The following is an 11,902-nucleotide window of genomic DNA, read 5'->3' as shown; positions in this document are numbered from 1 at the left end:
CAGAAACATCCGTTTTTTTTATATATATATATATATATATATATATATATATATGCAGCTGGATAGCGTAGTGGTTAGACTACACGCCTTTGGAACAGAGGATCGCAAGTTCGATTCCTGCCTGGGGCGTCTGTATCCAGTAAGGGTCCTAAGGCTAGACCCCCTATGCTAAGCGAGCCTACCGCAGACATGAGCGAGACAGATAAGTATGAAGGCATGCTGGCTCGGACGTCGCCCGGATCAACAAGGTCCGCGTCAGGTGTTGAGGAACCAGGGCACCCTGACGACAAGTGGGCTACTGGAACAAGAAGGCATCGGTGGGCAAGAGACGAAAACAGGGCGTTGTTGGAATGCTACTACGCAAGTAACGCTGGCGGAAGGGGCTACATGAATAGGATGAGGGACCTATGGATTCTTCGATACCCAACATCCACAATGACGGCGAAACAACTAGTAGCTCAGTGTTCAAGGGACTGCTCTCACAGCTAGAGATTGACGAGGTACAACACAAATGCTACGGCAAGGAGGAGTCAGGACGCCAGGTCAGGGGGGCGATATCATCACCCCCACCCGAGATTGGGTACATAGCCCCAAGTGTGATAGGAGAAGGATCGTTGAGTGCGAGAGGAACTGACCTGAAAAATAGGATCATGGCCAAGCTTGAAACCTGGATCCCCCGTAGTCGGTTACCAAGATTACGTGAAGTACCCTCAGAAGGTCTGCTAGATGATGTTAATGCAGCACTACGGGCAATACCTACAACCACGATTACCGACACTAACAAGCTGATCTACAATACGGCAGCAGTGAGATGCTTGGCTACAAGTTGAACAGTGACAAGGGGCAGTACCCTCCATGGAGAAGGAGGCTAGAGGGCAAGATCAAAGTAGCACGGAGGGAGGTTAGCCAACTAACGGAGTTGCAGAAAGGTGCGACAAATAAGGTGCCTAAGAAATACAGCAAGCTGTCCATACCTGAGGCCTTGGAAACTGCCAAGCAAAGACTCACAGCCTTGGCCAGCCGCTTGAGGAGGTACACCAGAGAGATAGAAGGCAGGAGAATAAACCAGCTGTTCTCCACAGAACCAGCAAAGGTGTACTCTCAGTGGCAAGGGAACAATAAGAGAACAGCACCACCAAGGCTGGAGACCGAGCAATACTGGAAGAGCATATGGGAGAAGGATGCAACCCATAACGGCAATGCTCAGTGGCTAGAGGATCTGAGGGCAGACCACAGCGACCTCCCTGAACAGGGTCCAGTAACCATCACAGTGGCAGATATCCAAGAAAGGGTCTCCAGTATGAAGAGTTGGACAGCACCAGGGCCCGACATGGTTCACGCCTACTGGCTGAAGAAGCTGACTGCACTCCACGAGCGTCTGGCAGCACAAATGAACCAGCTGCTAGTTAACGAGAGACACCCGGAATGGCTAACTGAAGGACGGACGGTCCTGATCCCCAAGGACCCCAAGAAGGGACCGGTCCCCTCCAACTACCGACCAATAACCTGCCTCAGTACTACATGGAAGCTCCTGTCAGGCATCATATCGGCTAAGATGAACAGGCACATGGGTCAATACATGAGCGGGACACAGAAAGGAATTGGCAAGAATACCAGAGGCGCAAAACACCAGCTACTGGTAGACAGAACAATCAGCCGAGACTGCAAGACCAGACTGACCAACCTGTGCACTGCCTGGATTGATTACAAGAAGGCCTATGACTCAATGCCCCACAGCTGGATACTGGAATGCCTAGAATTGTACAAGATCAATGGGACCCTAAGAGCCTTCATCAGGAACTCAATGGGGATGTGGCGTACAACACTAGAGGCCAACTCCAAGCCCATAGCACAAGTCACCATCAAGTGCGGGATCTACCAAGGAGATGCTCTGTCCCCACTGCTGTTCTGCATAGGCCTGAATCCCCTCAGTGAGATCATTAACAAGACTGGCTACGGATACCGACTACGGAACGGAGCAGTTGTCAGCCACCTCCTGTACATGGATGACATCAAGCTGTATGCCAAGAGTGAACGAGACATCGATTCACTGATCCACACTACCAGGCTATACAGCAATGACATTGGAATGTCGTTCGGACTGGAGAAGTGTAGTCGGATGGTATCAAAGAGAGGGAAGGTAGTCAGAACTGAGGGGATTGAACTACCAGAAGGCAACATTGCAGACATAGAGGACAGCTACAAGTACCTGGGGATCCCACAGGCGAATGGGAACCATGAAGAGGCCGCTAGAAAAGCTGCAACCACCAAGTACCTGCAGAGGGTCAGGCAAGTCCTGAGGAGTCAGCTGAATGGTAAGAACAAGATCCGAGCCATCAACACGTACGCCCTGCCCGTGATCAGGTACCCTGCTGGGGTAATAGGCTGGCCATCAAGACAAGAAAGCTCCTTACCATGCATGGAGGGTTTCACCCCAAGTCCAGCACCTGAGGCTGTACGCTAAGCGGAAGGAAGGGGGCCGGGGACTGGTGAGTGTCAGCACCACAGTCCAAGATGAGACAACGAACATCCAAGAATACATTGGGAAGATGGCCCCAACTGACCGAGTGCTCAGTGAATACCTCAGGCAGCAGAAACCCAAGAAAGAGGAGGGAGACGAGGAACCATCATGGAAGGACAGGCCCCTGCACAGTATGTACCACCGGCAGATAGAGGAGGTGGCTGATATCCAGAAATCCTACCAGTGGCTGGACAAAGCTGGACTGAAAGACAGCACAGAGGCACTAATCATGGCAGCACAAGAACAAGCTCTGAGCACAAGATCCATAGAGGCTGGGGTCTATCACACCAGGTGCAGGCTGTGTAAAGATGCCCCAGAGACAATCCAGCACATAACAGCAGGGTGCAAGATGCTAGCAGGCAAGGCATACATGGAACGCCATAACCAAGTGGCCGGCATAGTGTACAGGAACATCTGTGCTGAGTACAACCTGGAAGTCCCGAGGTCAAAATGGGAGATGCCCCCAAGGGTGGTGGAGAATGACCGAGCTAAGATCCTGTGGGACTTCCAGATACAGACGGACAAAATGGTGGTGGCTAACCAACCGGACATAGTGGTGGTAGACAAACAGAAGAAGGCGGCCGTAGTGATCGATGTAGCAGTTCCGAATGACAGCAATATCAGGAAGAAGGAACACGAGAAGCTGGAGAAATACCAAGGGCTCAGAGAAGAGCTCGAGAGGATGTGGAGGGTGAAGGTAACGGTGGTCCCCGTGGTAATCGGAGCACTAGGTGCGGTGACTCCCAAGCTAGGCGAGTGGCTCCAGCAGATCCCGGGAATAACATCGGAGATCTCTGTCCAGAAGAGCGCAGTCCTGGGAACAGCTAAGATACTGCGCAGGACCCTCAAGCTCCCAGGCCTCTGGTAGAGGACCCGAGCTTGAAGGATAAACCGCCCGCAGGGGCGTGCTGGGTGTTTTTTTATATATATATATATATATATATATATATATAAAAAAAAGGAACATTTTACAACTTCAACCTAAAGCGCTCCATCTATGCAAGATAGCATGGGTGCTGTGTATATATATATATATATATATATATATATATTGTATTGCATGGAAGAGATAACAGCTGAACTTGAACTTGGGCTTGGCTGCACTGTAATGTAATACCACATTGTACCACTAGATGGTGTAGTAATCAGCAAAACCTTCATTTGGCCTGGGAAGTCAAATCTTAAACATTTCAACACTTTCACCTCCAACTCACCAGATGCAGCTCCGGCGCAGGAGGCGAGCAGCATCATTAGCGGCCGCAGAACCGGTTTATGGTGAAGCAGAGGCTGTTTGGCCTGAGACAAAAGCATCTGGTACATCCTGAGTTGCTCTAGCTTCATGTCCTCAGTGAACTGCCTCCTCAGACTCCACAGAAACAGCCTCTCCATCACACCCTCAAGGACCACAAACTCCAGGATCGGACCCATCGCTCCCCCTGGTACCGGTGCACAAACACTCCTGAGTCCCAGTATACTACTGCATTTGTTGCACAGTGAGGGATGATTTCTTTAATCCTACCTTGGCCCGCCTCTTCCTCCATCAGTAGAAAGAGCATGTGCTCCACGTAGTTCTGGACGGCGCTGGCCTCGTCGGCTGGGATGGGGCCTAGACGTAGCGCTCCGGAGCTGCTGCTGCCGCCGCTGCTACCATGACCTGTGAGGAAACTCAGCGCGTTGGTGCCGCTGCGACTCGGCTCGTGTTTCTCCAGGATCTTCACCACCTGAAAAACAACAGAAACACAAGGATGTAAAAGACAATGCATTTACAGCCATCTTTATACGACAAGCAAAACAAACACCTGAAATGAGAGTGATTAGAGGAAATTACTCAGTAGATACTCACACCTGTTTTATCAAAGCGTATTCAGATTTTTTTAAAGTACATTTTTAAAGAATGTATTTAAAACTCTGCATGGAAAAGTTAAAAACTAAACTAACTAAACCAAAGCTTTATCCTGGTACAAACACAAACATAACAGCTGGAGACAGATTTATTAAATGAAATATGGCATAAATAATGTCACTTAATAATCTCTCAAGCGTCCAGGTTAGAAACGTCACTGGGGCAAAATGCTGTTTAAATTAATGCATGAAGAAAACAGAAACGCATTATTTATATCATGTTTTTATTTTGGCTTCCTTTAGTTTCTAATGGTACCAAACTGGATCATTACTGCCATCACCTCTTTACCTCAATGCATTATAAATAATATTTATATGCAGCTGTTTTGGACCCTTCTCAGCTGAACGTTAAAGGACTACAGTTGTAATTCCTCTAATGACCACTAGGCACCACAAAAACTTATGGAGTGGCAATGTCAATGTTCTATTTGAGGAGTAATTTTGTAATTCTGAGCAATTTTGACCTGTGTATATTTGTTTGATTTCCCTAGAGTTCGTGGACAAATTTGAGCTTACCTCGATCAGCCTTTGGAAAAAGGGTGTTTTGTTTATTTACTCTAGTCTGAATCAGTTAATGAGTTTATTTCCTGTACTTTTGCTTTTTGTAACACAGAGAAATTCCAAGCAAACCAAAATGTGTTGCTACAAACCACACAAGACCGTTCAGTCCATATATTGGCAGAATGTGTCTGTGCCGGGAGCAAAGAAAAGAAATACAGGCAGAGGGTGCTGCATTGCAGACTAATGGATAACATGGATAAGTTACTCCCAAAATCATCGTATTTAATTTCTTCGTAATTTCTGAAACTGAAACTCAGCTGAAATCTGCTGAGTACGATGTGCAGACTGAGGTGGGATCACATTGTCATCATAAATAAACCGCTTGGGAGTTTGTTTGGAGACAGACCGAGACAACCTCCGCCAACGGATGTGAGTGTGATCATCTGTCCTCACCCAAGTGCGATGACTGTGTTGAAATGTCCACATATGAAACGCGCCAAGGAGGAAAATTAACTGGAGCTCACATAAAATGGACTAAACTTTTTTTTTAATTTGTCTAATAAAGAAAATAATTTTATTGCTGTAAAACATTTAAGATGCCACAACAGAGAGATAGCCGTGGGAGGGATGAAAAAGAGATGAATGAAACAAGAACGCAATTCACTCTCTGGACTTGTGTTAACCTTTGACATTGGCTGCTTCAGACAAGGACCGCATGCACACACTTGCAAACACACACAAAATACTTGTACACACACAGACGATGCAGAGTGTGTGGGGGTTTTCTTGGCAGCTGTGGAGAGTGATTTGTACTAAATGGATCCTGTGTTTAAGGGCCAGAGTCTGGCCAGTAATGCTGACACACATTCATAGACACACGCAGACAGTCACACAGTCATTGTAAGTGAAACTAGGCCAGGCCAGACAGAAGAGACAAAGAGCAGCTAAAAAAACATGTCAGTAGTGACTTTATCTGTGAAGCAAAGCACTGATTAACCAGTGAAGATGAAGATGATGCAGGAGTAAATAAAAAGATCACCTGTGCCCAGTGGTTCTTAAACACGATCATGCAGGTCTCTGGGTCCACACCTCTCAAAGTGAGGGACTTCTTCCGATGTCCCCCGATTACCACCGAGGCCATCATTTTGACTGACTGTCAGGGAGCTAAAGCATGATCCGGCTCAATGCGTGGAGGCTGTCTGATGGAAGGACTGAGGGTCATTACCTGGCTCCCTCTGCCCAGAATCAGTCTCTGGCACCGGGCTTGGTGGGCAGCTAGCCGCTAGCCTGCAGAATATGGAGAAGGACAGAGTGGAAAGTTTGTTAATTTCGTCTTTCGTCTCATGATAAAAATTTGTCTTTATATTACAGTTGTTGCTGGTGTTGTTAGCCCTCCTAATGACATATACAATTCCTAGTGTGGCTGCTCTTTTCAGATTACTTTGGGAGTCCCATCTTGACCACTTGCGCCTATGCGTTTGCTGGCTCTCCATCAGTGTTTACACACAGTATGTATTTACCATGAATATTAGTAATTACTTATAAATAATTATGTGTACTGTTTATTCTTCATGTGTCTGAAAGAAAATAAAATCTGTCGGTATATCAGATTTTTTAAAATCACCAAATATTGGTATCAGTATCGGTCTTAAAAATCTTACATCTGAAGAGCCAAAGCTGTTTCCATGTCATGTATTTATAGTGAAACTCTACTTTGACAGTGTGACTATGAGGGACACGTTTAAGGTGCACACCCACTTTAGGATCAAGCTCCTGAGCTGATACACCAGCTTCAGGATTGGACTATGCAGCTTCTTTAACAAGGTTTCTGTTTGGTTCTCCAAGTTCTGGCTAGAGAACCAGCTCACATGTGTGATGATCCTCAAACATCACTGAATGTTCCTCCATAATGTTCAGATGCCTCAGGATGCTAAACTAGAAGACGGCATTGGCAGCGTGATGCTCCGTCACAGGGCTTGGACACTGCAGACTGACTAAAGGCTCCTGTTTGGGCCCTGAGGCGCAGCAAATTTGTGACGAAATTGTGATTTGTCTGTGATGACACAGTAGAAGCTCCAGTGCAAGCAGTCATAAAAGGACTGCAATGTAAGAACAGCAGCTGCACTGGAAGGAGTTGCAGGTTTCCCACTCTAACTGTTGCTGGAATTGTGATTCCTGCATTCCCGGCATGTGCACATGTAGCTGTGTAAAGTGTGGATTTCTCTATATGTTTTTTTAAACACACAGGCTGTACATGTGCAGGGTGCTGGAATAAACAAATACAGTGACCTATTGTCCAAAGAATACAAATATTTTTAGCTTAGTTTTCTTCCCTCCAGGCAGCTGCCGAATTCTGTTCATTTCTCTACATTATGACAATCAACTCCCAGAGATTTGAGGCTGCAGGAAGGTAATCCACGTTTATTTTTAGCTGTGCTGGCTGCATAGCTCAAGTAAAGCCATTTCTGTTAATGTAACAGAAAATTGTGATGTCAAACTTTGAAGTTAACACAGAAACAGCACTGCTAGAAATCTATTTTCAACCTTTTACCCATCTGACTGATGATCTAAAACCATTTGTTTAACATCCACTCGTGTGCTTTGTGATTCTTTATTGTCTAAGTCTTCATGTCTTACGTAAAGCACTGATTCTCTCCAACAAGAGGTCGCTGAGCAGAGAGGATTTTATTTTTCATGAGGAAATCCTCTTATTTTAATTGTGTATATATCTGACTTTCACAATCACAGAGCTATTTCCTTACTCTGTGTCAGTGTTTGTGTGTGCGTGTGTGTGTGTGTGCGTGTGTGTGTAAACTAGCAGCAACAGCAGGAAGTAAGGCTCTTCAGTGGAAACAAGCAAACAGGAAAAATGACAACGAGGCCCACCCTGGGCGTTCCGGGACATTCCGTGAATTCCCATGGAGGTCTCGAGGAAATCACCCGGCAGTATTCCTACCTTTGCACTGCTGCTGCTGCTGTGATGCCATGGATGAGCGAGCCTGCTGTCTGCACTCGTAATGGAGAGAGAAAGAAACACACACAGTGACACAGAGCAGCACTAAATGTAACTCTTTACACTATCAGGGCCTGATTTATGTCCTGACAACATGAGGAAAACAAGTAAACACACACAGTTTATATCCCTAACCATCTGGGACTCTAATCTGTGTGTGTGTGTGTGTGTGTGTGTGTGTGTGTGTGTGTGTGTGTGTGTGTGTGTGTGTGTGTGTGTGTGTGCGTGTGTGTGTGTGTGTGTGTGTGTGTGCGTTTCTTAATTTTTGTGTACCACTTTAAGTCTTTTGTGCCTTTGGAGTATCAACATTTTTCTTTTTGTGGAGACATTGATGCATTTAATAAGCATTTTGTGACACATTATTTTTTTCTTTGTGCCTTCAATGTGTGACACTGAAATAATCATTGTTTTTGTGCCACCCTAACATAAGTTATAGTCTCAGTTTGAGCCTGCCTATAAAAACCTACATTGCTCCATCAATAGCAGAAGGTAAAAACAATCAATAGCAGAAGGAGCCCATTTTCTTCCACTGCTTGTTTCAGTAATTTCTCCGACAGCCAGAGCTAAAATTAAATCAATAAAACTATATCAATTTATTTTACTTAGAATATTTTATGCAAAAATGCCAGCTACCAGCTGCTCAAATGGTCATATTTATACGTTTCTGCATTCTGTATTCATAAAACCTGTAGACTGTATAGAAATGATGGCTGTACCCACTGGTTTTGGACTTCACATTTTAAAGGACTTCAGTCTCTCCCACGTTGCTGTTGTCGAGCCAGAAGAGTCCATATGTCAAGAAATGTGTGTTGCTAAGTTACCAGCTAAACCAAGCAAGCTGTACACGGATAATTTTTAACATAATTACAATAAAATGCTCCAGTTGGCTCCATAATGTGTAATAAGCAAACCATCACTAGATAAGTTCAATGAGGGGGCATAAATCAAGAGTAAAGTGCACAAAGGTCCAGTTCACTGAGTTGAATTAGAGTAGATAGATGGAGTGGTCATTAGAAGAAATGCAGTTTTTGATACTTAATTTTTAAGCCCTGGAGTTTCCAGCTTGCTTTCAGACCCAATTTTATGAGTCAGGTTTAGTTTGGGGTATGCAAGGCCGAGTGCATGGCTTCATCATCTGTCCTCACAAAGACGGAAGAACAAATGTGTGTGTGTGTGACTGAGAGCACGACAGAAAAAAAGAGGTAATCTCAGATGAGACGGCGCTGTTTAATCCCAGCCCGGCTCTTTCTGTGTGTGTCAGACGGTCACATGCCATCACACAAACCAGGGATTAAACACACGCACAAGCAGACTGACCTGAAGTCTTTTCTGACCTGGTTTTTAAAATCATTTCAGGCATTTAGCTGATTGAGATTTAATTTAATCGTGCAAATAACACACCTCGCTGTGTTGTTTAACGGGCTGAGTTCAGTTGTTGCATTGAGGTGTTTGCAGTCCTCTTACAAACAGGTAAAAGACTGAGTCATTTTGAAGAGCTCACTGAATTCAAGTGTGGTGCTGTGACAGGAGCCCACTGTTAGAAAAGTCTGTGAAATTTCACAACAGTTTGTGAAGCTGCTTCCTTCTTAGATAGCCCACAATCAGCTGTAAGTGACATTACTGCAAAGTGGAAGCATTCAGAAATCAAAGCAACATACTCATAAAGTGGCAGACCATGCAAAGTTACAGACCGGATTCACAGAGTATATAAAAGTTGTCAAAGCTCTGCTGACTCAGTAACTGCAGATCTCCAAACCTCTGGCATCAACATCAAAACAAACAAAAACCGCATGTTAGGAGCTTCATAGCTGAGCAGCTGTAGGTGTAAAGGTCCAGTATTTTTCTCTACATAGTGTAAATGAGGCCCAGAAACAAGTTTTTTCTTCTGTATTTCCAATGAATTCATGTTTTATTTATAAAGCTTGCAATTGCCAAACTTCATTAGAAGGTGGGCTCTTATGCCATGCCTTATTTCTTATCTGCTGTTATAGGAGTGAATGTTCATATTCCATGGCCAGGTTGGCCTCTAGCTAAAAGCTAGTTAATCACTCAAACTCAGCAAGGATCACTGACCAGCAGTTGTGAGCACTGCAGACACACCTGTTTACCTGCATTGTAAAGGAGCGGGGCCTCACGTGTGTTTGGTGAGGTTACATTATTTAAAGTAGGCCTGAGAGAAGTCACAGGATGGGGAGCCTTTTGGAGCACAATGAGCTGTCCTCTGTTTGTTTAGGATTTACAACGAGCTTCAAGGATACCCTGGCTGCTTTTTCACAGTGCAGGAACACACTGTGTGCCTCCTATCCTAGCTATCCCTGTGGGGGCAGGGATAGCTCAGTAGGTAGAGTGGTGGCCCCATGATCGGAAGGTCGGGGGTTCGATTCCCCTGAACAGCTACCCTGAGGCACCCCTGAGCAAGGTACCGTCCCTACACACTGCTCCCCGGGCGCCCAGTGGCTGCCCACTGCTTCACTGAGTGAATGGGTTAAATGCAGAGAGGGATTTTCCCCACGGGGACCAATAAAGTACACCTTCTTATCTGGAGGGTAGATGCAAGACCAGATATATGAAATTATGTGTGAGATTAGAGCTTCAGAACTCAGGATACCTTCTGCAACACAAGTGGATATTTTTCCCTTCCCTCCAGAAGCAAGTTTCACCACTCTGTAGCAATCACAGCTTTACTTCTGTTTCTATTTCTACTCTACTACATCTTTGACACGAAATGTTTTACTGTGTAGTCCACACCATTTATTTTAAAGCTTTGCTTACTTATTGTTTTGCAGATTAAAAATATAATACATGTATAAACATACACCCATATAAACTGAAACTACAGATCAAAGTGACGTCAAAGGAGGCTAGTGGCCTTTCCTTCCTCCCCTTAGACATGGAACATTTTAAAACTGCCAGGAAGACCACAGATGCCATGACTCAGATGTTTCTCTTGCATTGTCCCTGTTAAGATGAAACCTAATAACAGAATCCATTAGTTGGGTGTTGATAAATTAGCTTCCTTTTTGAGTTTTTGATGCTACTCTGCCTCTGGTTTCTTCACACAATACTAGAAATCAATCATTTATAAATCTATTTATATATTCTGCTCTGTTGTTGCAAACAAAACTGTGCAGCATGTATATAAGTTAGTAAAATCACCCCCAGCGGCAACATTAACGTTAAACACCAATTAATAAATCAATAATTAAATATATAATTATTATACAAATAGCACATGTATGATTCTGCTTAATAACTGCATTTACTTTTGATAGTTTAAGAATCTTTAGTGCTAACAGTTATTCAATAAAAATGGTTTCAGGCTGTCTTTCAGTGTCAGGACTCATTTCATCCTTCTGTATGAGGCCACAGCTCCTGGATATCAGTGTTTTCTACACCAGTTCTTACTTAGACATAAAAGAAACAGTTAAAAATAAAAATAAATAAATACATCCAGGGCACACAGAGCATTAAAAATGCATTTTATATTTAAGAGACGATTTCCTTCCCAATAAATGCTTGTTTCCTTAAAATAAAATCATTTTTTAAATTCTTTAAATTCATTAAAATAGTTTTTAAGCAAAAATCCATTCTATGAATGCAGGTTTATTAAGTTTTATTAAGCCAGGTTTGACCAACTTTGCGCTCCTTTAACTATTATATTTTGTCTATCCAGAGTCTTGTAACAGTAAACCCTCCTCTTGGTTTACATTACACTGCAGCATGAAAACACTGAGAATCCCAACATTTTCTGCACTTTTCGTCGGTTAACCTGAACCAGGCGTTTCTTACCTCGGCTGCCTCTCTAACTGTTGCTTGTTATTCCCAAAGTGAGAAGAAAAGCGGTTAAAACGCGTTTAACTGTCCAGAAACGTGTGTAAATCCTTAGGTTTGCAGTTTTAAAGCGGCCCGGCTGTGCCGCTTCTGAGCGCTGCGGAGTTTCTGAGGCTTTAAGCGGCTCAGCTGTC

The 11,902-nt window shown here is 44.3% G+C and overlaps 1 protein-coding gene across 4 annotated transcripts in view; it reads right to left on the bottom strand.

Annotated features, from left to right (window-relative positions):
• Positions 1-11,865, bottom strand: part of LOC146579391 (FHF complex subunit HOOK-interacting protein 1A-like) — a 27,947-nt gene extending 16,082 nt beyond the window's left edge. Inside the window, exons 1-5 of one of the 4 annotated variants that reach the window (XM_085269180.1) lie at positions 11,727-11,865; positions 7,881-7,930; positions 5,964-6,211; positions 4,041-4,242; positions 3,736-3,957 (exon numbers count right to left, since the gene is read on the bottom strand). In XM_085269180.1, coding sequence (XP_085125306.1) covers positions 3,736-3,957; positions 4,041-4,242; positions 5,964-6,068 — 529 coding nt within the window. In that variant the 5' untranslated portion in view covers positions 6,069-6,211; positions 7,881-7,930; positions 11,727-11,865. The other 3 variants (XM_085269182.1, XM_085269183.1, XM_085269181.1) reach the window with 3 other exon arrangements.
• Between the last annotated feature and the right edge of the window lie 37 nt (positions 11,866-11,902).

The sequence above is a fragment of the Mchenga conophoros genome, linkage group LG3, assembly GCF_057382185.1.
Source record: "Mchenga conophoros isolate Kocher_MC1m ecotype Shallow Benthic linkage group LG3, M_conophoros_male_GT1.1, whole genome shotgun sequence".
Taxonomy (NCBI): domain Eukaryota; kingdom Metazoa; phylum Chordata; class Actinopteri; order Cichliformes; family Cichlidae; genus Mchenga; species Mchenga conophoros.
This window is presented reverse-complemented; position numbering and strand designations above follow the sequence as displayed.